General features: G+C 55.3%; 2 protein-coding genes across 2 annotated transcripts in view; one reads left to right on the forward strand and one right to left on the reverse strand.

Moving 5' to 3' along the window:
- Positions 1–4,093, forward strand: TREX2 (three prime repair exonuclease 2). Its single transcript, XM_046673278.1, has 2 exons — positions 1–139; positions 838–4,093. The coding sequence occupies exon 2, from the start codon at positions 872–874 to the stop codon at positions 1,580–1,582; it is 711 nt and encodes a 236-aa protein (XP_046529234.1). The 5' UTR covers positions 1–139; positions 838–871; the 3' UTR covers positions 1,583–4,093.
- An 8,314-nt stretch (positions 4,094–12,407) lies between these two features.
- Positions 12,408–24,903, reverse strand: part of ZFP92 (ZFP92 zinc finger protein) — a 13,029-nt gene continuing 533 nt past the window's right edge. Inside the window, exons 2-5 of the mRNA XM_046672630.1 lie at positions 20,866–20,916; positions 20,512–20,638; positions 19,210–19,314; positions 12,408–18,688 (exon numbers count right to left, since the gene is read on the reverse strand). Coding sequence (XP_046528586.1) covers positions 17,655–18,688; positions 19,210–19,314; positions 20,512–20,638; positions 20,866–20,898 — 1,299 coding nt within the window. The 5' untranslated portion in view covers positions 20,899–20,916 and the 3' untranslated portion in view covers positions 12,408–17,654. The remainder of the gene's footprint in view (positions 18,689–19,209; positions 19,315–20,511; positions 20,639–20,865; positions 20,917–24,903) is intronic.

The following is a 24,903-nucleotide window of genomic DNA, read 5'->3' on the forward strand; positions in this document are numbered from 1 at the left end:
GGTCCTGCAGCCTCAGGCGGCCTTGTTGCCCAACAGGCGGTTGGGGGCGGGCCACAGCCGCTGATTAAAGGCTGCCTGGAGCAGCCTGTGCGGAGACAGGTGCCCAGCAGCCCAGGAAGCCGGCCAGCGCCTGCCGCAGGTAAGCTAGTGTGGCAGGGTTGGTGAGGACTGCTGCTGGGAGCCGGGAGGCAGGTGGAGGCCGGGTTGGGGCCAGCACCTGTGTGCCAGGGAGAAGGTGGGGGGAGGCTGAGCTGGGGAGGCCGGGGATCACCGTGAGGGCCTTCTCAGGTGTCTGCACGCCTCTTTCCTGGCAGCCAACCCCAGGGGTGCAGACATGGGGTGCTATGCCTGAGGCTCCCAGCCAAGATGTCTTGATAAAGCTACCATCCTGGGCTGCACCCCGCCCCCCAAGTCCCTGATGACATGGACCTGGCACACTTCCCCTCCATGTACCTGGAGGCAGGAGGCAGAGGCCTCCAGGCTGGGGTCTGGGCACATCAGGCCTTCCTTTTGCTGTTTACTAGGTGGTAGTAGTGGGGATGGCCAGGGAGGGACTGGGGGACAGAATGGAGGGAGTGATGAACCCTGGGAGGCTTCATCCTGGACAGAAGTAATAGGCCCTGGTCACTGGGTCCCAGCTCTGGAGACCCCTTAGCAGCCTCTCTGAAGGTGGGTCTTAGAAACTGCTCCTAGAGCCTAAAGTCCCATGAGGTGGGATAGGGGTGGCAGAAAGTGAACCAGAGGGCTTTGGAGCCTTGGCTGTGGGAATGGCTATGGGTGGCCAGGCTCAGGTGTCCCCATCTTGGCTTTCAGGCTTTGTGTCTCTTTCTCTGACAGCTTTAGGCATTGCTGTCCCTGTGAGAACATCACGATGTCTGAGGTGCCCCGGGCAGAGACCTTTGTCTTCCTGGACCTGGAAGCCACTGGGCTCCCCAGTGTGGACCCCGAGATTGCTGAGATATCCCTGTTTGCTGTCCACCGCTCCTCTCTGGAGAACCCAGAGCGTGATGAGTTCGGCATCCCTGTGCTGCCCCGGGTCCTGGACAAGCTCACGCTGTGTATGAGCCCGGAGCGCCCCTTCACCGCCAAGGCCAGTGAGATAACTGGCCTGAGCAGCGAGGGCCTGGCGCGGTGCGGGAAGGCCGGCTTCGACAGCGCCGTGGTACGGACGCTGCAGGCCTTCCTGAGCCGCCAGGAGAGCCCCATCTGCCTCGTGGCCCACAACGGCTTTGATTACGACTTCCCCCTGCTGTGCACGGAGCTGCGGCGCCTGGGCGCCCGCCTGCCCCGGGACACCGTCTGCCTGGACACACTGCCTGCGCTGCGGGGCCTGGACCACGCTCACAGCCACGGCACGCGGGCCCAGAGCTGCAAGGGTTACAGCCTGGGCAGCCTCTTCCGACGCTACTTCCAGGAAGAGCCGAAAGCAGCCCACTCAGCTGAGGGCGACGTACACACCCTGCTCATGGTCTTCCTGCACCGCGCTGCTGAGCTGCTTGCCTGGGCCGATGAGCAGGCCTGCAGCTGGGCCCACGTGGAGCCCATGTACACACCACCTGATGGTGCATGCCTCGAGGCCTGAGTGCCAGGGCCTCCGTGATGCCACAACCCAGCGGGATGAGGCCTGGTCCCTGCACCATGGGCAGTGCCAGCCTTGACGGTTCAGCCGGGCTCTGAGGCCTGGAGCTGTCACTGGATGAGTGCTTCACTACCCCTGCAGCTGCCAGGCTTCCCCCTGGCCCTGGCCTCACTGGCCTGGCAGCCCTAGAACTTTCTGCCAGCCCCAGTCCCAGCCCCAGCCCCAGCCCCAGCCTCAGCCTCAGCCTCGGCGGGCTCCCACCCCTCACTCTGTCTCTCAATAAACAGCACCAGCACCAGCCCCTGTGGGACCCTGAGCCACCTACTTCCCCTCCTGGAGCCTCTGTCTCTGCTTCACAAAGTGGTGACAGGCTGAAGTGATATGATAGGTAGGCAGAGCAGCACGGTGCCTGGCACGCTCTGGGTGCTGGAGAATAAGGGGGCACCCCTGGCTGCACACAGGCACATACATGAAAAGGACCTTAAATGTGCAAGTCAAGCGCAGAGGGACCACTGGAGCGCATGGGGTGACAGAGACGACGCCCAGAGGCAGGCTGGACTTTAGAGCTGACCTGAGGCACGTAGGAGAGGTGAGGTGGCCGGCACAGTGAGGGTGACACCTAGGAAGAAGTCCCTCCTGGGCCGTGTCCCTTGTGGTGCAGCCAGAGGAGGTCCAGGAGGCTGCTCCGCAGGGAGGGCAGCTTCTTGGCAGCCACCTCAGATGGCGTTCGGGAGCCGACTAAGCTGCCTCTGGGGCCCCACCCATGTCACCAAACAAGGGGACAAGTCAGGGGCAGGATGTCCGGGAGACAGAACAGGTGAGAAGGGTAGGGTGGGTGGGGTGGCCATGCCTGAGAGTCACTTGCATGATCAGAGCCTTGAGCCAGCCGGGCCCGTTCTGGGAACCCTAAGTAGGTCAGAGTGACCAGAGCCATTGCAATGTGCAAGGTGGCAGAATGGTGAGGCCAGAACACAGGCAGTAGTGACCTCAGGCTGTCCTCATTGCCCAGGCTGGCGGGCCTGGACTGACCCTGAAGGCAATGGGGAGCCACAGACGGTTGTAAACGGGAGGGGCACAATCTGATTGCTCTTTTTACTGTAGCTGTCAGGCTGCTGTGTGGAGAAGGGACTAGAGCAGGCCTGGAAGGGGAGGGCAGCAACCGAGGGAGAGAGGAGCGCAGGCATTGGGGCTCTTTGGGAGGGAGAGCTACCAGCCTGGCCAAGGACAGAATGGCAGGAGTAGGGGAGGGTGCAACATAGGGGAAAGACCGGCAGGGGTCTAGTTTGGGAATGTGATCCATGCACTGCTGAGCTTCCTGAGGATGGCTAGTTGGCTCCCTGCCCCGGGAGGGGACCCACCTGGGAGAGTGCCACAAGGCCAGGCCAGGGCGGGCCTTCAGTCCAGGAGCATGCTTCAGGCAGGAGCTGAAAGAATGGGGGGCACCATGAAGATTGAGGCAGCCAGGGCTCCTCAGATCCCCAGCGCCCTGGCAGGGCTGGGTCCCCTTTATCTGGGTGGCCAGGCTCCAGGTCACCAATTGCTGAGTGGGTAATGCCAAGAGGATCCCTTCTCCCTTGGCACGCAAGCTAGGAGGGGCTCAACTCCGGGCCTGGGTAAGCAGGTCGACAGCCTGGCCTGTGGCTGCTGCCACGCCCCAGAGTGGTCTCTGGTTTCTGGGCCCTCTCACCTTTCGCAGGCCCACATGCAGCTCCCTCAGCACTCCGTGCTCTCCTGGCCTCCCGGGAGCCTGGCCTCAGGCCCCCTGCCTGAGCCCGAGCTCAGACTGGCCAGTCCAAGCTTCCCACCTTGCACACCGCACAGGCAGGCTGAGGCCTGCCCCCTGCTGCCTGGAAGCAGTGATGTGCTGGGAAACGGGTGGGCACTCCTAGGGACTTCTAGGGAAGTCCGTGTGGGCCTACATGTGTGTGTCTATTTCTCTCTCTCTCTTTACGCACACACATACATGTTTATTATAAAGGTTACTGATAGAAAGGATGTGAGCACATGCTTTACAAATAATGAAATCTACAATATATACAAAATATACAATACACTTATAAGTTTCACATGGCTAGTTTATTCTTGAAAAGTCCCTCCGTTGACTTCTGCTGAACTCTTGTATCCGTACCCTGCCATGCTTGCAACTAATGGACGAGTGTGGTTCCCACACAAATGCTAGTTAATATTTTCATGTATCCTAATGAGTAAAACAAAAGTGAAACCACAGAGATGCATGTTGGAACCTCACATGTTCATTGGTGACGCGAGCAACTCCTTTGCTGAGCTGGATAATAGTTTTTTATACTGGAAAAGTATTTGCTTTTTTTTTTTCTATTCACAATGTAATGACTACAGACTCAAGTCTACACAGGCAAACTTTAACAGATCAAGCCCTGGTTCATAGTGTCTGCTGAAGTAAGATGTGATGACTTTTGAGTATCTCTTTTGTCTCTAATTTCTTTAAGTGGAAGTTTACTATTTATTTATTTACGCTGAGGAAGATTCGCCCTGAGCTAACATCTGTGCCAACCATCCTGTTTTTTAGTATGTGGTTGGCCGCCAGCACAGCATGGCCACTAACAGAGCGGTGTAGGTCTGCACTCGGGAAGCAAACCTGGGCCGCTGAAGCAAAGAGCGCTGAACTTAACCACTAGGCCCTTGGGGCCGGCCCCTATGTAATTTATTTTTTAATAATGGTGGTGGTTAACAGCCAGCTCTGAAAATTCCCAAATGCATATCATCTATTAGAATGGCTGGAATACAAAGGACCAACCATAGCAAGGGTTGGCGAGGCTTTGGGAGAACCGGCCCTCTCTCACACCGCTGGTGGAGTTAAGATGGGATGAGCACTTTGGAAAGCAGTTGGGCTGTGTCTGAACATGTTCAGCATGCACCCACCATAATGGCCCCACGATTCCACGCCGAGACATTTATTCACCCGGGAGAAAGAAATGTACGTGGCCACACACAGACTTGCACATTCATGGCAGCTTTATTCATAACAGCCCCAGACAGGACACAATGCAAATGTCGCTCAGCAGGTGAAGGGTGCAACACACGGAGGCGCGTCCCCATGGCGGGACACTGCTGAGCAGTCAGAGGGACTCAGAGTCACCATGCTGCATGAAAGGTGCCACACCCAAAGAACCAGCTGCACCGCTCCAGTTCCCTCTGGCCAGCCACCCGCCCCTTGTCAAGAGGTGGCACAGCTGACAAGCCACATCAGTGTCTGCCAAAGGGGACACAGCTGTGACCAGGAGCATACCTGGGGGACATCTCATGCAAGCCAATTGAAAATGGCATTATCCATGCAGAGGGACGAGTACAAAAGTAACCAAGCCAGGAGCCGTGCCAGCTTGTCTTTGTGCAGGGGACAAGGTGATGAGGACAGCCCCGAACCAGGCCACAAAAAAGCCTGGAGCCGAAAGCTGGAGACCTGAAATGGGCCAGCCCTGCTGCCGAGTCTCCTCTGGGACGCTGCTGCAGGTTCACATTTCCTGTAAACACCACCTGGCGTTGCACAAAATTCACAGTTCACCCCGACGGGCGTCCAAAGAGAGTTCACGTTGGGGATTCCCATCCCCAGAAAGCAGCATCAGCACTGTGGGGACCCTGCTTTCTGCACTCGGCTCGTGCACATGTGCACCCCACACTCACTCGCGAGTCCCCACTCCCCCCGCACTCATACGCACCCCCACACTTGCACCACATGCCCCCCATTCACACACACCCCCTCTCACATGGGTGTGCAAACACACACCCCACACAGACACCACCCCCCACTCGCACATGCTGGCTCCCCCAACCCCCCACGCTTACATGCACCTCTTCACACACATTCACTTATGATTTTGCATAAGTGGGATCTTACTAGATGCTGCTTTTAAAATCGTCAGCACCTTTGTCGTTTGGGCGTCTGTAAAGGCAGTTTCTTCCAGGCGGTCGGCACGTTGCTGTGACTCTTCCTGCTTCATCAGTATTGGCAGAACTGTCTCCTTCCTCATTTCTACACTTCATTGGGCTTTTCAAAGAGAAACCTAGGATTTTGATTTATCCTTTCTCCTTTTTGCTCTCTGCTTTGTTAACTTCAGCTTTTATCTTTATTAATTTCCTCTGTCTACTTTCTTTTGGGTTAGTTTTTATTCTTTTTCCCTAATTTGTCAAGCAAAAGATGCCCCTCCTGGGGGCTGGCCCTGTGGCCGAGTGGTTAAGTTCGCGCGCTCCACTGCAGGCGGCCCAGTGTTTCGTTGGTTCGAATCCTGGGCGCGGACATGGCACTGCTCATCAAACCACGCTGAGGCAGCGTCCCACATGCCACAACTAGAAGGACCCACAACGAAGAATATACAACTATGTACCAGAGGGCTTTGGGGAGAAAAAGGAAAAAATTAAAATCTTTAAACAAACAAACAAACAAAACAAAACAAAGCAAAAAAAAAGATGCCCCTCCTTCATCATCTTCCATCCTGAATAAGTGAGATGTTCAAAGGCTGCCAGCGGCCCCTGGCCGAGGTTTCCTGGGCCTGCGGGCTTGCCAGTAGACGTTAGAGACAATCGCTGATTCCATTTCTTGTTCCCTCACCGATCTAATGGTTGCAGAGTAGAGTTGATCTGAATTTCTGAGTCATGAAGACCTTGTGGTCATCTTTTATCATGTAGTTCTAGTTGTATTGGATAATCAGCTGAGGATGTGTTGCTTAAGGTTGTTTGGGGGCCGTATTAGTTTTCTAGGGCAGCTGTATCAAAGTACCACAGACTGGATGGCTTAAACGAGTCCAGAAGGCCAGAAAGCAAGGTGTGGGCAGGGGCGGTTCCTTCTGAGGGCCTGGAGGGAGAATCAGCTCCGGGCCTCTCCCCTAGCTTCTGGTGGCTGCTCCCCATCTTAGGCCTTCCTTGGCTTGTAGACGCATCACTCTGATCTCTGCCTCCATCTTCACACAGCTGTCTTCTCCCTCTGTGTGTGTCTCTGTGCCCAAATGTCCTCTTTTTATGTTGGATTATTGTCATATTGGATTCGGGCCCACCCTAATGACCTCATCCTTACTTAGTCAGCTCTGTATGGACCCTGTCTCCAAATATGGTCACATTCTGAGGTCTTGGGGGTTAGCGCTCCAACATATCTTTTTTGGGGGGAGACACAATTCAACCCACAACAGAGGCCAAATGCATAAATAACTTTTTAAAATATTCCACAGACTCTGAAAAACATGCTTCTCCTTAAGAGGTTTTGCTTTCCTATATTTCCCTAGAATCTAGTTTCACAATTGTACTATATAATTCCTTTACGTTTTTACTTGTTTGTCTACCATATCTGTCCAATTTTATGGCGTTATATTAAAATGCCCCATTATAATTGTGTTGTATCGGCATCTTCCTGCGCGTCCGGCCGTCTCTCCACGCATCAGTCAGGGTTCTCTGTATGTGGACAAGGAAATGGCCCTGCCACCTCAGTCTTTTTCTCATAAGGTCTTTGGCTGACTGGATGCAGCCCGCCCACATCATGGAGCGTGATCTGCTTTACTCAAAGTCGACTGATTTCAATGTTAATCTCATCTAAAAAAATCCCTTCACAACCTCGAGACTGATGTTTAACCAAAAACTGGGCACCCTAGCCTACCCATGTTGATACAGAAAATGAGACAGCACGATGCCTGTTAAACGGTCGCTGTTCGCCTGGTGTTATCTCAGTGCTCGAGGCCCCTGAATCCCTGTCCCTCGCGGTGCACCCGCTGGCCCCTCTGCTGTCACCCATCGAGACAGAGCCGCCCACCACCGCTTCCTTTCGTCCCCTCTTCTTTCCCGAGGCCTCTGTCCTGTTTGGTCCAGCAGTTTTTCTTCTAGGAGACAGTTTCTGACTTCTCGCTCTCTTTCCCCAGCTGGGTGAGTGACTTTGGCTGGGAAAAGGAGCCGTGGGCTGCAGCCCCCCAGGCCTGCAGACATCTCCCCAGCTTCCAGCTTCCAGAGCTGCCCAGGGAGCTGGCCTACTTGGATCCACTTCTGCTGTGGCTGGTTCCTTCTGTTTGGAAGTTTCTAAGATGTTCCCGTTATCCTGGGGGTTCCGGAATGCCCAGGTCTGTGGCAATTTGGTGTGGAGCTTGAGGAGTCCACCTGATGGGTAGACGAGGGGCCTTGTCTTCTCAAGGAGGTTTTCTTCAATCATTTGCTAACTTGTTTCTGCCCTGACACTCTCTTCCTTATTTCTTGTCTCCTGGCCAGCATCCTGGGCGCTTCTTTTTAAATTTTATTTTAAATGTAATTTAATTGTTATTTTACTTTTCCTTCCAGCATTATTGAGGTATAGTTGGTATACAGAACCCTGCACATACTCATGTAGACAGTGTGGCGAGTTGGGATGCGTGTATACAAAGTCTCCCAACTTCCAGCTCTTTGTTTCTAGCCCGGCTGCTGGGGTCCCTTAAGTGGGGCGAGGTGGGACAGTTGCTACAGTCCCAGGGAGGCCTCTGTGGGCCCAGCTCTGTCCCGACAGCTGGGCGTGCTGGTCCTTGCCCCAGGCCCCAGTCCTTCCACTTAGGTCCTCTCCCCGACTCCTGTCTGTACTGGGAAAACGAAACGTGCTGCTCTGCAGAGTCCTCTCTGCAGCTGCGGAAAAGCAAGCCGCTCGGGCAGTCTGCTAAGGAGACGGCAAAGCCAGAAGGCAATGTCACCCTCTCACGGAGCCAGGCAGATGCTTCTCCAGAGAGCCACTCCCAGCCCCTCGCAGGTCCACCTGGTCATCAGGGCGGCCATCTGTGCTAGAGAATGGCCTTTATCCTCCAACCACGAGAGCTCTCCGTCTGCAGCAGAGCTGGGAGCAGAGCGTGAGCGCTACCTTCTCGAGAGTTGCATTTCCAAAAGGGGCCTCCGGGCCCTTAAAAAGAACCTTCCCGGGCTGTGAGGCTGGCAGGAGGCCTATTTAGGTTTACAAAGATTTACATACATCTCAAAGGGGCAGAGGAAGGATTCACAAAGGGGAGATTTCTCCTGGCAGTGCTCTAAGAAAGGGCTGGGAGGAAGGTCCCTTTCCAACAGGGAAACCCCACGCTGGATGGGCCCTTACTCCCTGCGGGCCGACTCCTCCGCGCCGAGGGAGGTGGGCGCCCTCCCCACCGCCTGTCCTCGCCCCAAGCGCCCCGCAGCCGGAGCCTGCCCAAGGAGTCGGCGGGCAGTGAGGGCGCGGCAGGCCCAGCGCTCTCGTCGCCCGCTGGGCTCCCGGGCGCTGCCCTACAGGACTCGCCTCTCTGGGGACACTCGGCTGTCCTGTGAGCTGCCTGGACTCTCCCCAGGGCAGCTTCCCGTGCACACTCAGCATGTGGTCTCTCAAATACCCAAGACGGATTGTCCCTTCTCCAGGAGGCTTCCCTGCCATCTTTCCACCTCTTCTCACTGCCACCAAGCTCAGCAAAACCAGGGCTCTCGGGAAGGGCTCTCGGCAGGGCTGCTGGGAAGCGTTCCTGGGATTTGGCGTCTTTAGAAAGGTCTAGCTTGGTGCTGTCACCCAAAGTGCTAAGCGTACACCATTCACGTCGGCTGTTCTGTGGGATGGGTGGAGGGGCTGGAGCCCCTGAGGGGCAGGGAGCTGCCGGGCGGGATGAAGATGCATGGGGCCCACCTCGAGGCTTGTTTGGAGTGTGGCTGGTTATTTAGCTGCACCAGGCCTGAGACCAGGTGAGGAAGAGAAGGCGGGAAGTGCAGGAATGAAGGGTGAGCAGCCCAGAGGGCCGGCTGCACGGAATGATGGCAGGTGGCAGGGGCTGGGAAGGACAGGCCAGAGGGCCTGGCAAAACAGAAGTGGGGAGGAGGCAGGAGAGTTGGAAGTTTGGAGGTGGGGCCGGGCTGGCCCATAGAAGGCTGGCACAGGCTTTCCTGCCAGTTCCCTTGCTGACAGCTAGAGACCTGTCAGCTGGCTCACTCTCGGAGCCCTGCAACCTCAGGAAGTGGAGCATTTGGCCCACCTGCCAGGTACGTCAGGTTGAGAACCTGGGAATCCTGCTCCTGAAGAAGAAGGAGAAAGAGCAAGGAATTGTGGACCCTCCTCCCACATGTGTCTACTCTGGCCCGGCCCGTGGGGGTGGTGAGGAGGGGCTGCCTGTGTCCTAATCCCCGGACCCTGGGAACGTGACCTCATTTGGGAAAAGGGTCTCTGCAGATACAATTACGTTAAAGATCTCAAGTTGAGATCATTCTGGCTTACCTGGCATGGGTCTTAAATCCAGTGACAAATGTCCTTATAAGAGAAGAGGAGAGACATAGACACGGAGGAGAAGGTTATGTGATGACAGAGCCAGAGACTGGAGTGATGCGGCCATGAGCCAAGGAACACCTGGGGACCCCAAAAGCTGGAAGACAAGAAACGTGCGTCCCTAGAGCCTGCAGAGGGAGTGCAGCCCCGCCACCACCTTGACTGTGGACTGCCAGCCTCCAGAACAGTGAGAGACTGAATAACTGAAGTTTCAAGGTTACACTGGAGCACGGCCCTATTTCCAAATAAGCTCACATTCTGAGGTCCCGGGGGTTAGGACTCCAACATATATTTTTTGGGGCCACCATTCAATCCACAACACCACCCAATATCTATTCCAACCTTCTTCTCTGGGGATAAGACTCCAATTTTGTTCAGGGCATCGGTGGACTCAGCCTCAGATGACAGGTCATGACAATCCTGTCCCCCACCTTCCCAGCCTCTCTTCCAGCTAAGGGTGGCCATGTGATTCAGTTCTGGCTGAGACCTAAGGGGAAGTCTGCTGGGCTAGTTTCTGGGAAAATTGTTACTTTCTTGATAAAAGGTCACAGATGCAGTTGTCTTTTCTCCTTCCTCCTTCTGTCTTTGAATGCACATGGGATAGCTGGAGCTTTAGCAGCCATTTTGTGATCATGAGGAAACGCTAAGCTAATTAGAGAGATGCTGGGTCCTGCCAATGCTCTGCTGCTCAACTAGTGCCAGCAAGCTACCCTCAGATTCCTTATGTGAGAAAATTAAATCTCTAATTATTTAATCCACCATAGTCAGGTTTTCTATTATTTGTGGCCACTTTCCTAACTGATACACTGTGTGTGTTTGTTCCTCCATCCCACCTCCATAATCTGAGGAAATAACCAAGACATCTTCTACGCAAGTGTTCAATCACTGCAAAGCTGCTCTCCTCTTTCCTCCTTCGTCTTTCTCTCCCCAGCCCTTCTCTGCCCACTTGGCTCGCTCTCCACCTCCTTTGCCTTGTTCCCACTTAACTAGCCAGAATGTGGAAGAAAAGTACATTATACATTAAGTGAGGTACATTTTCACTGGAAAAAGACAAAAATTAACTTGATTCTTGCCTCCTTGTTTCGATTTGATTTTGTTTTTCTGTTAGAAGCTTTGGCCAGAAAAACTTTTAAAAAACCTCTTGGAACAATGATAAATCCTCAGAAACATGAACATGGGACACACAGCTCTGTTTTAGATTATGGCCAAGGCCGTTATCCAATGTGGGCTGGGCTCCACCAAGGCATCACGGGAACACAGGCATGGGGCCCACAGTGAGAGGCTCTGTGTATGTGTGTGAGCCTGCGAGAATGTGGGTTACTCAGGATGGCTGAAACCACAACCTCGACGTCAGCCACTGCAGGGAGCGGTGAACCTGCCAACGCATGTGCCACCGGACACTGACACCACACCCCACTGCCGAGAGGACTGAGGGCTGTGTGATGTTCACGGACGGACAGGCTCCCTACTGTGCAATGTCAACCTCCACAAGGCGATTTATGGATTCCACGCAATCGCAGTCCAAGTCCAGCAGGCTTCCTTTGCCACAGAAATTGCCAAGGTATTCTCAAACTCATACGGAAATGCAACGAACTTAGGACAGACCAAAGAATTTTGATAAAGAACCACATCAGAGGACATGCATTACCTGATTTCCAGACTTACCATAAAGCCACGGTAATCAAGAGAGCGTGACGTGGGCATAAAGACAGACAACTCAATTGATGGAGCAGCACACAGAGCGCAGACGTGGACTCCCACACGGCCAACTGATTTCTGAGCAAGGGGCCAAGGCAGTTCAACTGGGGAAAGATCATCTTTTTAACAGATGGTGCTGGAAAAACTGGATATCCATATAGAAAATAATGAACTGTGAATTCACCTCGCACCATATATACAAAAATTAATTCAAAATGGATCATGGACTTAAATGTAAGAGCTGAAACTATACAACTTCTATAAGGAAACAGAGGATCGGATCTTACTGACTTGAGTCTTGCAAAGATTTCTTAACTACGATACAAAAATTACAAACTAAAAAAATTTTAAATCCATAAATTGGACTTCATAAAGATAAAACAACTTCTGCTCTTCAAAAACCACTGTTATGAAAATGGAGAGGAAAGCCACAGTCTGGAAAAAAATGTTTGCAAAACACATATCTCACAAAGGACTTGTATCTAGAACGCTTACAACTAAATAGTAAGACAAACAACCCAACTTAAAAAATGGGGAAAAGATTTAGACAGACACTCCAGCAAAGATTTATGAATGGCCCCCAAGCACATGAAAAGATGCTCAACATCATTAGTCATCAGGGAAATGCACATAAAACCGTGATGAGACCCGACTCTGTACCCGTAGGAGGGCCGGAGTCAGAAAGATGGACAATCACACACAGTGGAGAAACGGGGAGACACTGGACCCCTCCGCACAGCCCAGGGAACGTGAAATGGTGCAAATGTTGTCGAAAAGTTCGGCAATTCCTCAAAAAGCTAAACACCGAATTGCCATAGGACCCAGCACCTCCACTCCCAGCTGTGTACCCAGGAGAAAGGAAAACAGATGTGCACACAGAGACTTGTCCACTACTGTTCACAGCAGCTTTATTTGTCATGGCCCCAAAGCGGATGCAACCCCCGTGTCTGTCTACAGGCACCCCACAGGTGTTGCGGCGCACCCACACAGTGACTAGCACTCAGCAGTGAAAAGTGAAGGGTTGACAGACGGCACCACCCGGATGAATTTCAAAATCATTACACTGAGTGAAAGAGGCCAGACAAGAAAGTGCATATTGCAGGATTCCATTTACACAGAATTCTAGAAAACGCAAACTAAAGTACAGTGACAGAAAGCAGAGCAGTAGCTGTGGGGATGGGGGCAGGGAGAGGCAGGAACAAGGGCGTACTGGGGGACACGGTAACTTCCGGGGGCGATGACATCTATGTGGACTGTCTTATCGTGGTGAGGGTCTCACAGGTGTTCACACGTCAACACCCATCCGCCTGCACGCCCGCACCACACGCGGCTCCTTGTGTGCCAGTGCCACCTCTATGAGGCTGTCAAAGAAAGGGGGAGAATCAGCAGCCGTGGCACGTGGCAAGTCCCCAGAATGTCGATTGAGGCCACTCATGTCAAAGCCTCATGGGTGGTGGACTGCTGCTATCCACACGCACGTGTCAACACCTGACAAGTATGAGAACCATCCAGATGACCTCAGTGTGTATACCTGGCGGACATCCATGTGTAAATGTACACACTCTAGCAGTTACATAATTTACCTTAACTTCCCCTCCTCAATCCTAGAACAATTCTCTCATGTTGAAAGAAATTGCTCCTCATCAGCAACCACCTGGAGCTGGGCGTCCCAGGCCCTCTGCACTCTGCTTCTAATGCCCGTGCAGCCGCGACTGTCCTACAGAAAGCTGTCTGCCCTTCTTGGTTCCTGAACATGGCACACGCTCCCGCTTCTTCCCTCTGCCCTGCCCGACATCCTTTGGCCTCTCCTTCCTGGTGCTTACTCCCATCCTGGCCCCGAGACACCGCTTATCACACTTTGCTGCCTAACAAGGCGTACATTCCGCATCCCTAACTGTGTCCCCCTGGCTGAGTGGAGGAGTGAGGATGTGGGTTCCCAGGGAGTCTGCTGCACCCATGCGACAATGACAACAGAATCCTCTGATAGCCCCCTTCCCAGGCCTGCCCTTTCCTCCCTTGGGGGCAAGTCTGGGTTTATAGCCACTCAAGCCCAGGGGGCCGGGTCTTGACTCTTTCTTTGTTTAAGGTGCCTGGCAGCTTCGCAAAGTTGAGCCAGTTTGGCAAGTCATCTACAGAAAGGTTCTAAGGCTGCGTCCGTACTTGGAAAGAGCTAAACTCCAGGCCTACAGAAAGCCCCAGGGTAGCCCTGCACTCAGACACGGCTGCACAAAGGAAGACGCAGCCAGGGCAGCCAGAAGTGAGAGCGGCCATCAGAGATGGAGGACAGTGGAAAGGGCCAGGGGCCCCGAGCATGGCTGGGGGACGAGGCAGACAGAGAGGAGACTGAGGCACCTGTGGCCACAAGGTGGCAAGGCCAGGGGGAGGGGCTTCTGGGCCAACAGACAGATGGGGGTCCACGCTGGAGTTCCTCTGCAGAGGGAGGCCAAGAAGTGACCAATGGAAGGAAGGGTGAAGGCGGAGCTGCCTTCTGTACAGCGCCACATGGGGCTGGAAAGGGCACCCACACCAATGGGCGCTGCCATTTGCCTGAAGAACAGCAACAGAAACAACTGGAAGCAAGACACAGCTGTGTTTCTCAGGGGTCTGATGTGGCGCTCTGCCCTTCCTGGTCTCAGAGTCACAGCGTCCAACCGGCCTCCGGTGACTGCCCTTGATCCCTGTGCAGCTCGCCCTCGAGGGTTTCTGCCTTACCTTCGCTGGGGGCCGAGGGATGCCCAAACACGGTCTCTCAGCTTCCCCCCAATGCCACGCTCACAGCCTTTCCTGAGGCCGTGAACCCAAGTGCTGTCCATTACTTTCAGCCATCAGCGCAGGCCATCTCCACTAGCGGGCTCCTTTCAAGGCCAACACCCTTCGACCGTCCTTATTTGTCTGTACCTGAAGGAAATGAATGCAGTCAGGACAGTTCACCAGTTACATGCAGATACTACCATAGCGTTTACATGGTTCTTGAAAAGTCTCCAAAGTTTCAAAGGACAAACGCTCCAAGGGCCCAGCTGTGCTGTGGGCTGACCCAGCGTCCTGCAGGCTCGTCTCTGAAGCAGAAGGCCAGCACAGAGGTGCAGAGGGGCTGCTGTCCAGGGCAGTTCCTGGGGAGGACGTCCCCAAGAGTCCCCATGTCAGTCGTCTGTCAGAAAGCAAGTGTGGGTCATCATCGCAGTTCCCCACGCAGCCAGAGTGTGGGGGCCCAATCCCGGGGCCGTGCAGAAGGAGGAACATAAGCATTGTCTCCAGCCGCCCTCTGACCTGTATTCTGTGCAATACCCGTTCAGTTCCTGGGCATCCCTGCCCTCCACATCTGAAGGGAAATGGCGCTCATAACCGCCTTGCTGCGGAGCGTTTCCGAAGAGGAGCGAGAGTGGACCGAGACCCAAGACCAGACAAACCAGAAGATTCATCGCTACTCAAACTGTCACTTGTCTGTGTAAGCATCTGGAGACCCTGGAGCTTTCCAGGGCATTCCAAAACCAGATTGCAAGTGCTCAGCACCTCTCCCGGCAAAGCCCCTTGCTGCTGAAAACATCTGTACGCCTCCCCGACCCTGGGCATCTTTGGGTCCCAAGGTGAAAACAGGAGCTCAGGGTAAAACTGACTTAGCTTATTCAGTAGAACCAACGGGAGGACATTATACTGGGGAGGTGCACCCCTTCTTTAGTAAAGAAGATTTATTAAAGGTTCCTGACAGGCCTGTCGGAGCGAAATCGCTCACTTACTGGAGTGATGGAAGTGGACATCAGAGTGCACGGATCTGTGCTCCTCCCAGTTTCCATCATGTGGCACTTGGTGCCCCAATTCCGGTTGGGCCACGGTCGGACAAAATGAGAGCAGAGCCCAAGCGCATGGCCTCCTGCCACTGTCTCCTGCCCTCCATGAGGATAGGTATCCTGAATCTATGCCAGCCCAACGACCTCTCCATGGACTTCAAACACACCATTCCTAATACCTCTGTTTCTACTGGAAAATCCAAAGTTGCAAATACTTTCAACTATCTCAAGGTAAGGCTAGAGCCAAGTACGAGATAGAACCTGAGTTCAGTGTGCTGGGGGGCAATGTTCACTTCACAAGCCTTTACTGAGTGCCAAGCACTGGGCTTGGAAACAAGCGCCCCAAAGACTAGCATGACGTGCAGAGCAGGAGGCTGTCAAAGGACATGGGGATGTGGACCCAGTGAGGGAGGCTATGAGATAAGAGCAAGTTACAAGAATTCTAGAACTTTCCATAAGTCCTAAGTGTGAAAAATCGTTTTAATCTATTTAAAGCTTGTCTGTCTCTATCGCTCGCTCTCACTCTGCAGTTGTCCTAGCACTCGGAGCTCCGAGCAGCACAGTCAGAAGGAATCCTGTATTTCCAGGTCTCCTCACGCTGTCCTGACGGGTCTTGAACCTCCCCCGTCTGGCAGGGAGGGCACACACTCCTCGGAGGCCCAGTGGGGGTCTCCAGCACACCTACCACCTACCTGCCTGCCCTCGAGTGGCTCCTGTGACAGAGCCAGAGCCCGTGGGAGTGAAGCGGGCTGGAAGGAGGTGGGAAGCCGACCAGGACACTGGGCTGAGAGCACTGGGGGGGACTCCCAGGTCCAGCTCTGGGGACAGTGTGGGCAGGACAGGGCACAGTCTGATAGCAGCTGTCCGCCCCCCCTGCCCCCCACCCAGCAGGAGCTTTCTCTTCAAGAACCCCTTAGGCTGCAGTAAAGTGCCATTTGAAGGGTCCACCCTGTCTCTGCAGGGCTAAGGGGGCGGAGGGAGAAGAGGAGCCGGGCTTGCCGCCCTGCCAATCGGCCGTCAGGCCTGGGGCGGCGCCCTTTCTCCTGCGTGAAGTCTTCTCAGAGGGTTGGGAGCTTCTTATGTAAGTAAGGAGAGATCCCCTGATGCCCTCATATGGCAAACATCTCTATCTTCAACTTACATTACCCGTGAACACAAAACCATTCAAAGCAACTGAACCTCCACTATTTGAAGAAACGTCACGTGAGACATAGAGCCCATGAGAGAGCTGTTACTGGGCACTCTGTGCAAAGCCCTGAGCCATCTGGCTTTCCTCCCGGGAGGCACCAGCCTCAGGGAGCAGCTGCTGGAGGAGAGCAGCTGAGTCTGAAGCTTTAGGCACTGACAGTGGGAAGGAGGGGCAGAGAGGCCAGGGCGGCCTTTGCTGGTGGCGTCTAGGGGGCAGAAGGCAGTGGGTGGGGTGAGCCCAGGGGCCTGGTGGGCAAGAAGGGGACGAAAGGCAGCAAGGCGGCCGCTGGCAAAGCCCACCGTGACTTGCCCAGAGCCAGCTCCCGCACTGGACCAGAGTGAAAGGGCTCCTCTAAAGGAGGAGAAGCCCAGAGTCCTGTGGGGCCTGGGCCAGCCAGCCTCCAGAACTCTCCAGCACTGAGAAGACGGGGCCTGGGTGCCACTCCTTCCAGAAGCAGCTGGGGACATCCACAAAAGGCCATGGCTTTTAGGCACAAGGACCAATGACCTAGGAAAAGAATGGCCCACTGCTGTGCGTGAAAGCAGACGCCACTTGCTTCTGGCTGACAATGTGGCATGGGGGGGCCATGAGCGCCTTTGCCTGAGTCCATTTTCAGGCCATTTCTTGATGAATTTGAGGTGATGTCACAGTCAAACCACAGCCTAGCTGTAGAGCCCACAGTTTCGAATTCCCTCAAGTCCCCTCCATTTATAAGCTTTTGAAAGCTTAAAGTGCTTTGAGTGTCTTCTACTGGGAAACTAACAAGTCTTGGGGGAAAGTGAACGACCCACAGAGGACACAAACTGCTCCTGCCCACCTCACGGCCGAGCCTGCAGCGGCGCTCACAACACCTGCTCCAGCCCAGCACCTCCCAGGCCCGTGGGGCAGGCGCGCTTTCAGCAGCTGCGACATGGAATCCAAATCTGCTCACACGCATGCCTGTGCACACACGACAGTGGCCAGCCATCGGCCCAGGGACGAGTCTGTGGTGCGGTCTCTATGCATCATCGAGGACCAAAGGGAGGGGAGTGGAGGGCCCCTCATTTGAGACCCGGCCCTCCCGCGGCGGCCCACATGCGACAGCGCCGAGGACAGCCGTGCCCTGGAGTCCAGCTCGTGTCCCTTGTCCTCAGGGCGGGGCTCTGCCAAGGGTCTTCTGTGGGCCTATGAGGCCAGCCCTTTTCCGCAATCGCACCCCGCCGAGGGCTTCCTTCCCCCACGTGTTTTCTGGCGGTGGCTGAGCTGCACTGTCCTTCTGCAGGCCTCGCCACCCTGGCTGCGCTGGCCGCTGCCTGCACAGGGCTCCTGGGCGCCGTCGGAGCTCCTGCGGCAGGCCTGCCCGGCCCCGCGGCCCGCCGGCGGTTGCTCCGGTGCAATGAAGCAGTCTGGGCACCCGCTGTGAACCGCCTGGTGCTTGAAGAGGTTGGCCCGCCTGCTGAAGGCCTTGCCGCACTCGCTGCATTCGTAGGGCCGCTCGCCGCTGTGCACCCGCCGGTGCTGGCTGAGGCCTGAGCGCCCGCGGAAGGCCTTCCCGCACTCCTTGCACTCAAATGGCTTCTCCCCGCTGTGCACGCGCTGGTGATGAATGAGCTGGGAAATGCCCTTGAAGGCTTTGGGACACTGGCTGCAGGCGTAGGGCTTCCGGCCGCTGTGGGTGCGCTGGTGCTCGATGAGGTTGGAGCTCCTGCTGAAGGCCTTGCCGCACTCACTGCAGGCGTAGGGCCGCTCGCCGCTGTGCACCCGCCGGTGCTCCAGGAGGGCAAAGCTGCGCCTGAAGAGTTTCCCGCACTCTGGACACTCATAGGGCTTCTCACCACTGTGGATAATCTGGTGCTTGATGAGGTTGGAGCTGCGGGTAAAGGCCTTGCCGCATTCCGGGCATGTGTAGGGTTTCTCGCCGCTGTGGATGCGCTGGTGCTCCAGGAGCGCAAAGCTGCGCCGGAAGAGCTTTCCACACTCCCGGCACTTGTAGGGCTTCTCGCTGCTGTGAATTATCTGGTGCTTGATGAGGTTGGAGCTCCGGCTGAAGCATTTCCCACACTGCTGACACAGGTATCGCTTGTCTGCCCCTTTGGCACACTGTGGCCTTAGCACCCGATCCTGTCCAGCGCTGAGGTCACTTCTCTGCACAGTCTCTCTTCCCTCACCTGAGGAGCTGCCTTGACCTTTCTCCCTGGGATGATCACCCCTGCTGGAACCTGTTTGTGGAGAGAGAGCGTGTTTCTGTCTGTGCTCCAGTGTGCCCTCCAGCGGCCTGGCTGCCTGGCCCTGGTTACCACTTTGAAGATCGGCCCCTGCGAGTTCTTTTGGACAATGGTTCTGCTTTGAAATCGACATCTTGCTTTTTATCCTGTCACCTGTAAAGCCAAAGAGCACCAACCAGTGTCACTCCCTCCCTGTGTCTCTGATTAGGGTTTGTTCTTTATCCTCATCCTCAGGCCAAGGCAGAGAAGAGAGGACTCAGGACGCCAGGGTGTGGGGGAAGAAGCAGGATGATCATTGGCAGACAGGAGAGCAAGAGGGGAGGAGGTGGAAACTGTGAGCTGCTGACAGACAGCAGGAGGCGCTCCCTTCATCTGGTGCCTCAACGGGGAACTCCTTGGGAGATTTAAATCTGCCCCAAAAGAGAATTTCCCACCCAAAGTGACCACGCCACCCTCCTTTGGCTGCCGCTCTTTGCAAACGGCTCAGGCGAGCCGGCTGAGCTCCCCTCAATTACCTGCCTCCATTCTTGTGGTGGCCCCCATCCTTCGGACATCTGCTACCCAGGGCCCCTGCCCTCTCTCCAGCTGGGACACCAGGTGAGGCTTGGAGGATGAAAATCCTGTCCATGGAAATGAAGTGGATCAGTCACTCCTGAACTCAGCCCAGCCTTACTATCTTCAGGAACAGAGAACAAAGAACTCTCTAGAAAGTGCCACTAAGAAGGTTCAGAGAAAGGGCAGAGTTCCTCTCAGGATGCGGAGGCCACACAGATTCCACTCAGGTGGGCAGGTGGCAGCAGGGGCCGTGAGATCTGCTCCCCAAGGAGCAGCAGCGGCCGTGGTTCTTGGGGCGGGGCCTGCGTCCCACATCACTGCTGCAAACCACCGTGTCTGTGCCCAGGTGTGGGGGGAGCCACAGGGGGGCCTTCGCCAGCCCAGCACTGTGGTGTGTTACTATTTGGCCTGCAAGGAGGGTGGCAGGCTTTCAGGAAGTGGAGGATCTGTGTGGAGACCCCAAGGGACAGGCAGAGGGCTGGAGCAGGGATCTACAGGGGCCAAGGCCCGGAGGAGTCTCAGGGGCTGCCTGTGCCCCGAAAGCCAAAGCCCCCCATTTCACCATCAAACAGAGCCCATGTCTCAGTTCCTTAGGCCAGACTCAAGTGAGGATTCCAGAACTCCCCTGGAAATCCCAGATCTGCCTGGTGAGGGCCAGAAAGAACCAAAGGGAAGGAGCTAGTCTCTCTCTGTGGGGTCAGACTACAGAGGTGAAATCTGTGGAGCCCAGAAGGAGAAATGGAGCGAATGCATCCCCTGCACCCGGAAGGCAGTGCGGTGCAGCCGGGGGTGGGGGGGGTCTGCCCCAGCCCCTTCCTGATCTCTCCCGGCCGGAAGACCAAGTGCACGCCTGGTCCTGGGCCTCTGTGTCCCTGGCCCTCTATGGCTTGATGCAAGGAAAAGAAGCTGCTAGACTCTAGAAGATGAAACGAATGTAAAATGCAATTTTGCTACAAATGACTTAAGACTAAAATAATGCATATAAACATTGGAGGATAATTTGCATCTGTCTTTTGGGTAGAAGAGGTTTAGTTAACCCATGATTTTATATGCAAAATAAGTTTAACAGGAGCCCAAACATTTACCCAAAACATTTAGCTAAAGACCGTGCTATTGAGATAAAAGCTGGGCCACATGGGATTACTGATCTGATGTGGAAATGCATTTATTCTTGGGCTCACAGTAGCCAACAAGCAAAGAAACTCAGAAATAAATTGAGTTCAGAGGCAGAGCAGGGGGACTTGCCCGTGGGGGGTCCTTACCCAGTGACACCAAATGGCGGTAGTTCTCCAACATCACTTGCTTGTAGAGGATCCTTTGTCTGAGATCCAGAAGCTTCCATTCTGTCTTGGTGAAGTACACGGACACGTCCTCAAAAGATACTGGCACCTAAAATGAGCCAATCCTGTGGCTGCAGGGGAATTCACCCCTGTGGGCCCCAGGATGAGCTGGCAGCAATTAAACAGGAGGTAGGGGAGCCACGGAGAGCTTGGCAGCTGGCGGAGGCTCAGATTTGCAAGAGTTGTGAGTCTGGGACAAGAGGAGGCGGCAGATGGAGACTGCCAAGGGGGGACGCTGAGGCCAAGGGCCACCCACAGTCGGGGAGCCCCACTCACCTTGGGTCTGGCCGTCAGGAGAATGGCCGCCATCGCAGGGATGCAGAGAAGCTAAGGGAGGGGGAAAGAGCCAGGGGTGAGGTGAGGCCCACGCTACTCCAGTATAACCTCATCCAAACAAGGTCCCATTCACAGCCACTGGGGGGCAGGACTTCAAGAGATCTTTTTTTCAGGGGACACAATTCAACCCACAACTCTTTCCCCAATTGAGCTTCTGTCCCCTCTCCTTCCCTGTGTAGAGGACCCCAGACAGGGGCTCACCCCCTCCTACGCTAAGCTCGACCAAACAGGCTTTCAAGGGACTGTGCTTCTCCTCCTCTCTTTCTTCTCATTTCCTTCTTTCCTCAGCCCTCTTCCCATGTGGGCAGCACCCCGACGCCTGGCTTTCCACCCATCCCTGGAAGCTCCATTGCCGACTCCTTTTTCCCTCAGGTCGATTCAGGTGGAAAAAATCCAAACACACAAATACCACCTCCGCCTGCAAACAGACTTGCTCTCAAGGAGAAGAGAAAGACCCAGCTAATGAGATGCTGAAAACTGGGGGGTACAGAAGGTGAGGCCACACCCCCTCGGGGATGGGAGGGAGCTGGGGCCCGTGCTAAGGAAAGTGTCATTGACAAAGTGGATAGGGTCAGATCTCTGCATCAGTTCTCAGCGCTGGAAGACAGGGCTGCAAAAGAAAGTTTGCTCCAAGGATGTTATCGCCATCCAACTGGAGACCACCCTGTGGAAGTCCCGGCCGGCCGAGGAGCTGAGGCAGCAGGCAGTGGCTTATGAGGGAGTGGGCCGAGCACGCTCCTTACGTTGCCCTCGGCCACCACGGCTGCTTGTGCCTCAGGAGAGAGGATGAGGGGACACGGTCCCTGGAGCATTTAAATCATCCCTAAGTCCCTTATCACCCGTGATGAGCTGTTGATCAACATTGGCCCAGAATAAATAAATAAACTCACGTGTCTGATGAAGAAGTTTATATTAATCAGAGAGAAAGAATCCCTTAAGGTGGAATGGATGCTAAAACCATCAGGTGAAAGACTGAGGGAGAAGAGACATCCACGTGATGTCTGAATGTCTTCCCCTGTTTACTGCTGGTCACAGGAGAGAAAGCAAACTGGACGGCAGGACAGAAGCGGGCCGTGCCTGCTGCGGGGATGGCACGGGGGTGCCCAGGCTGCCCAGGACGGCTCTTTGCGAAAGTTCCACCCGGTTCGAATGCAGCCTTGGGACCCAACAGGGCCAGAGGGCCCAGTTAAAGACACCACAAGGAAGCAACCAGCCCGATCCAGAAGGTGGGTTGTTCCCCAGTCTCTTCTGCAAATCAGTGTTATGGGGAAAAGAGGAGGCTAGGGAGGCAGGCTGTCCCAGACGAAAAAGAGATCTCAGGACTCAACAGCCAAGTGCAACGGGAATCCTCAATGAGATGCTGGCATGAAGGAGAGAGGAGCCAAAGGCACTGGAGGGCATGGGGGGTGACTGTGGAGCGGTCCTCAGGACACTGGGGGCCACTGCTGCTCACGTATTGCGTGGATAATGGCACTGGGTCATGGAAGAAAATGTCCTTCTCCAGAGATGCACATTGAAGCATTTGGGGGGAAGATGGCATATAAATTTACTTTAAAATATTTCAGCACAAACAAAGGAAAGAGAGAAGGGGAGCAAGAGTGAGAAAGAAGCGAGGTGAGCTGGAGGCCGCTGCCGGTCGGGGAGGGGGGTGCTGGGCTTCGTCAGACTAGCCTCCCTACCTGGCCGATTGCTTGACAGGGTTCAAAACTAAAAGGGAAAATAGTTAGGTGGTTCCTCAATAAGGCAACATAGTCGTCATATGACTCAACAGTTCTACTCCTGGGCATATGCTCAAAGCACTGAAAACAGGTGTTCACACAAAAACTCGCACACCCGGGGCTGGCCCCGTGGCTGAGTGGTTAAGTTCGCGCGCTCCGATGCAGGCGGCCCAGTGTTTCGTTGGTTCGAATCCTGGGCGTGGACATGGCACTGCTCGTCAGGCCACGCTGAGGCAGCGTCCCACATGCCACAACTAGAAGGACCCACAACGAAGAATATACAACTATGTACTGGGGAGCTTTGGGGAGAAAAAGGAAAAAAAAAATCTTTAAAAAAAAAAAAAAAAAAACTCGCACACCCGTGTTCACAGCAGCATGATTCACAGCGGAAGCAACCCAAGTGTCCACCAGAAGAAGAATGGAGCAACAAAAAGAAAGTTGAAAGTAAGAGGTGTTCTCTCTAGTCCCCCCAGCCCAAGACACACTGGGCTCCAAGCTCCCAAGACAGAAGGACCTGTTGAGCTGTGACCACCTGAGAGAAACACCACGGGCAGGGTTCGCCTGTGGCCGGAGAGCAATGCTGGAGTCCCCCCCCACCAGGCGAACTGCTCACACACAACAGTGTCCATCCTTGAGTCCCCTGGGGTCAGCGTACTTTCACATCCTGAAAGTACGCGACAAGTCCTACCCTCACAGACCCTAATGCCAAGTAACCCCAGGAGGGGATGGGGTGACACTCCTGAGCACGTGACAAGGAAGAAGCTGGAAGGAGCTTGTGGAACTGGAAAGTGGCTTCTCCTAAGCCCCTTTGGCCTGAAGGATGAATCTAGGCCCCAGAGCTCGGGTTTCCCTGAAACCCAACACTGGGTCCCAGTGAGGGGCCGTCAGACAGCGCCCGGGCAAGCGGCCGGGAAGGCCCTTTCAGCCTGGGTAACCAGCCGCTGTCCTGGCCTCCTCCCAGGCTGGCCCAGCCCCAGGAGGGAGCACACGCGCCCCGCTTGCCCCAACCCTGACCAGGTGAAGCCGAGTGTGCGGGGCGCCCCCTGGGGGAGGAGAGCAGCGGGGCGGAGAGCGACACCGCCACCTGAAACGGAGCCGGGAGCCCAAAGGGAGAGGCCGCCGGGGGCGTCGGAGCTGGTGCCTTCCCGAGACCACGAGATGGGGCTAGTTCCCCAGGAAAAGAGAGCAGAAAACAAACAAACAGGAGAGCCGGTCAGCAAGCCCCCTCAGGCCGGATCAGGAACTGGGGCTTTTCCATCCAGAAGGAGGGAGGGCTTCTTCCTTCCCAGTGGAACCTCCTCTGGGGTCCGGCAATTCAAGGCCCCAACTGCCTCCTCTTGGCCCCAGCATCCTTCCCTGAGGCCCATGTCACCTGCCACTCAGCTGGTGAAAAGGCCTGAGGACCCAGGGCCTGGGGAGGCCAGCCTCAGCCCAGAGCTGAGGTCTGGCTCAGGAGCCGCCACAGGTCAGCCCTGGCCAAGGAGAGCTCTGAGAAGCAACCCTGCAACTGGTGTCTCCAGGCCCTGCCCTCAGGGGGCAGATGCTGATCTGGCCATACAGAGGGCCACCTCCTAATGGGGTTCTGTCCTTTCCTGCTCACAGCCCTCCTTGGGGTGCCCATCTCACTCACAGGAAACCCACATGGCCCTTCCTGACCTCCCTCTCCCCTCCTCCCAGCCCCTTCCTCCCTCTGCTCCAGTCACGCTGGCCTCCAAACTCTTCCTACCACACACCAGGCCACTCCTGCCTCAGGGCCTTTGCACTGGCTGCTCCCTCTGCCTGGAATGCTCTCTCACCTCCTTCAAGTTTTTCAGAAATGTCACCTTCTAACCACACTACTTAAACTTGCAACCCGACCCCTCCTCTCCGTTCTTCTGCTCTATTTTTCCCCATGGCACTTACCATCGTTTAACATACTCTCTAATTCTTAATTTATCTGTGCCCTACCACCAGAACCGGAACCCGGGAGCAGGGAACTTGGTGTTTGGCTCCCTGAGATGTCTGCAATGCCTGGAGCAGCCTGGCCCATAGCGGGTGCCTGGGGAGACCTGTTGCGTCGGGACTGTCCCAACTAGCCCTGCGGGCAGTCCCCGCACAGCCCGGCTCAGCTCAGCTCACTTCTCTTGCCCTTGCGGGCCTCGCATCCTGCCCTTGGCTTCCTCTTCTTCTGCCTTCTTGCGGCGCGATCGTCACTGCTAACATCCCAACACCAAGGGGCACAACCCCCACCATGTCTCCCCCCCCCCCCCCCCCCCCCCCC

This window comes from Equus quagga, chromosome 10, assembly GCF_021613505.1.
Source record: "Equus quagga isolate Etosha38 chromosome 10, UCLA_HA_Equagga_1.0, whole genome shotgun sequence".
Taxonomy (NCBI): domain Eukaryota; kingdom Metazoa; phylum Chordata; class Mammalia; order Perissodactyla; family Equidae; genus Equus; species Equus quagga.

Coding starts and splice junctions, on each gene's coding strand:
- TREX2 (XM_046673278.1), top strand. CDS start 872: ATGTCTGAGGTGCCCCGGGCAGAGACCTTTGTCTTCCTGGACCTGGAA.